A 2,500-nucleotide genomic window follows, 5' to 3' on the forward strand; every position below is an offset into this window, starting at 1 on the left:
ACCCCCGCACCTCGCCCCTCTGCACCTCCGAGGGCATCAACGCCAGCCTGACGGCGTTCCGCTGGCTCCTGGGGCCCCCGGGGGCCGCGCCCGCCGGCGGCGTGGTGGAGCCGGAGGCCGGGACGCTCCTGGGCCGGACCTCCACCAGGGCGGCGCTGCTGGACCCCGTGTTCCTGCGTCCGGGGGGCCGCGTGCGGTGCTGCGCCCGGGCGGCGGGCCCCGAGGGGCGGGGGGGACGGGAGGCCTGCAGCCCCCTGCTGGAGCTCAGCGCCACGGAGGGTGAGGTCACCTTCTCATCCATACTCTGGATTCTACTTTATTCTATGATCTTCTATTCTGTTCTGTTCTGCTGTGTGGTCTTACTGCCCCGCCCCCCCCCCCTCCAGGTATGTGCCCCCCCCTCACCCCGGGGGCGGTAGGGGCGGAGCCTTTCTCCGCTAAGATCCGCTACACAGGACCGGACGACCCCGCCCATCCCAACCGGGTCAGACTGACGGTCACCATGGCGCACGTGGACGGTACACCTCATCCTTTCTGCCCCTCTCTCTCACCCTTCCTCATCCATTCTGACCCCCATCATCCTCACCCCTGAAGCTAAACCCCCCCCCCCCCCCGCCCTCCCACCCAGGTCTGCTCCCCCTGGTCTCCACACGGCCTCTCTCCAGCCTCGCCCTCACCCTCAACCACCAGGCCTCTCTGGACGACCATCGCTGCTCCAACCTCCAGGAGGGGCCCCCAGGGGGCAACCACACCGGCCTGGGGCTCCTGGGGGCCGGGGCCGGGGCCGGGGCCGGGGCTGGAGGAGGGGGCGCTCTGCTCTGGAGCTCCGCGGCCCAGAGAGGGGGTCTGTCGCTGGGCTTCTACCGCGGCCTGGACCTGGAGGCCTGCGTCTGGAGCTTCACTGGACACTACAGCCTCGGACAGCTGGTCACGGACTGCGGGGGGACCGTAGGGAGCGACGGACAGGTAGGAACCAATATCTCCCAGGTAGGAACCAATATCACCCACAGGTAGGACTTTGCCCAAGGGGATTACCCAGAGTTCATATCGCTGTGACGTGAAACACGGAGTTACCTGAAGGACGGACAATAAACAAGCAACCCTAATGTTCATGTTACAAAAGAAAATCTATGTGTTCATTTCAGCTGGACTTGCTTATCTGCACAAGAAGCCTTGTAATTATTTTGGTTTCAATATTTTTACATGTAGGTTGGTATGTAGGTAGGTTTGTCTGGCCAAAAACACATTTTGTGAGGTAACATTTTGGCCAAATATGAACACTGAGATATCGTGTTCACTAGGCTAAAAATGCCTTTTGGGAGGTCACAGTGACCCTTGACCTTTGCCCCCACGATCTAAGCAGTTCATCCTTGAGTTCCAGTGAACATTTGTACCAAAATTGTTGTGAACACGGTCCAGTCATACGTGTCTCTGTCCCAGGTTGGGAACACGGTCCAGTCATACGTGTCTCTGTCCCAGGTCATGAACACGGTCCAGTCATGCGTGTCTCTGTCCCAGGTTGAGAACACGGTCCAGTCCTACGTGTCTCTGCGTGTTCCTCTCTTCGTCTCCTACGTCTACTACTCCCCCTCTGCCCCCGGTGGCTGGCTGAACTTTGACCTCACCTCTGACCTCCGGCTGACCTTCACCTACGACACCTCCATCCTCTGGAGGGACGGCATAGGCAGCCCCCCGGACGCCCCGCTGCAGGGTAAACACACACACACACACACACACACACTCACACACACACACTCACACACACACACACACACACACACACTCTCTCTCTCTCTCTCTCTCTCTCTCTCACACACACACACACACACACACACACACACACACACTCTCTCTCTCTCTCTCACACACAACACACACACACTCCCACACACACGCACACTCACACACACACACACACACACATTATAGATCTAGTACTTATTGTAAGTAATTCTCTCCATCTTTTATTTCTCTCCTCCATCTCCCCTCTCTCCTCCCCTCTCCTCCCTCTCTCCTCCTTTCTCTCTCTCTCCTCCTCTCTCTCTCCTCCTCTGCTCCTCCCCTCTCCTCCCTCTCTCCTCCCTCTCTCCTCCTCTCTCCTCCCTCTCTCCTCCCTTTCTCCTCCCCTCTCTCCTTCTCTCTCCTCCTCTCTCCTCCCTCTCTCCTCTTCTCTCTCCTCTCTCTCCTCCTCTCTCCTCCTCTCTCCTCCTCTCTCTTCCCTCTCTCCTCCTCTCTCCTCCCTCTCTCCTCCCTCTCTCTCCTCCTCTCTCCTCCTCTCTCCTCCTCTCTCCTCTCTCTCTCCTCCTCTCTCCTCCTCTGCTCCTCTCTCTCCTCTTCTCTCCTCCCCTCTCTCCCCTCTCTCCTCCTCTCTCCTCCTCTCTCCTCTCTCTCCTCCCTCTCTCCTCCCCTCTCTCCTCTCTCTCCTCCTCTCTCCTCCTCTCTCCTGCTCTCTCCCAGGCTCTCTCTACCCCACCAGTATGCGTATCAACAGTGAGGGTCG

General features: G+C 59.3%; 1 protein-coding gene across 1 annotated transcript in view; it reads left to right on the top strand.

Annotated features, from left to right (window-relative positions):
• The window catches only part of LOC311328953 (FRAS1-related extracellular matrix protein 2-like), a gene marked incomplete at both ends in the record, with an annotated part of 18,713 nt that overhangs the window by 12,451 nt on the left and 3,762 nt on the right, over positions 1 to 2,500 (top strand). Inside the window, 5 exons of the mRNA XM_084462844.1 lie at positions 1 to 279; positions 387 to 518; positions 629 to 966; positions 1,519 to 1,711; positions 2,458 to 2,500. The exon at positions 1 to 279 is cut by the window's left edge and continues 25 nt beyond it; the exon at positions 2,458 to 2,500 is cut by the window's right edge and continues 62 nt beyond it. Of these exons, the coding sequence (XP_084318970.1) occupies positions 1 to 279; positions 387 to 518; positions 629 to 966; positions 1,519 to 1,711; positions 2,458 to 2,500 (985 nt within the window). The remainder of the gene's footprint in view (positions 280 to 386; positions 519 to 628; positions 967 to 1,518; positions 1,712 to 2,457) is intronic.

The sequence above is a fragment of the Borostomias antarcticus genome, assembly GCF_949987555.1.
Source record: "Borostomias antarcticus genome assembly, contig: scaffold_295, whole genome shotgun sequence".
Lineage (NCBI taxonomy): Eukaryota > Metazoa > Chordata > Actinopteri > Stomiiformes > Stomiidae > Borostomias > Borostomias antarcticus.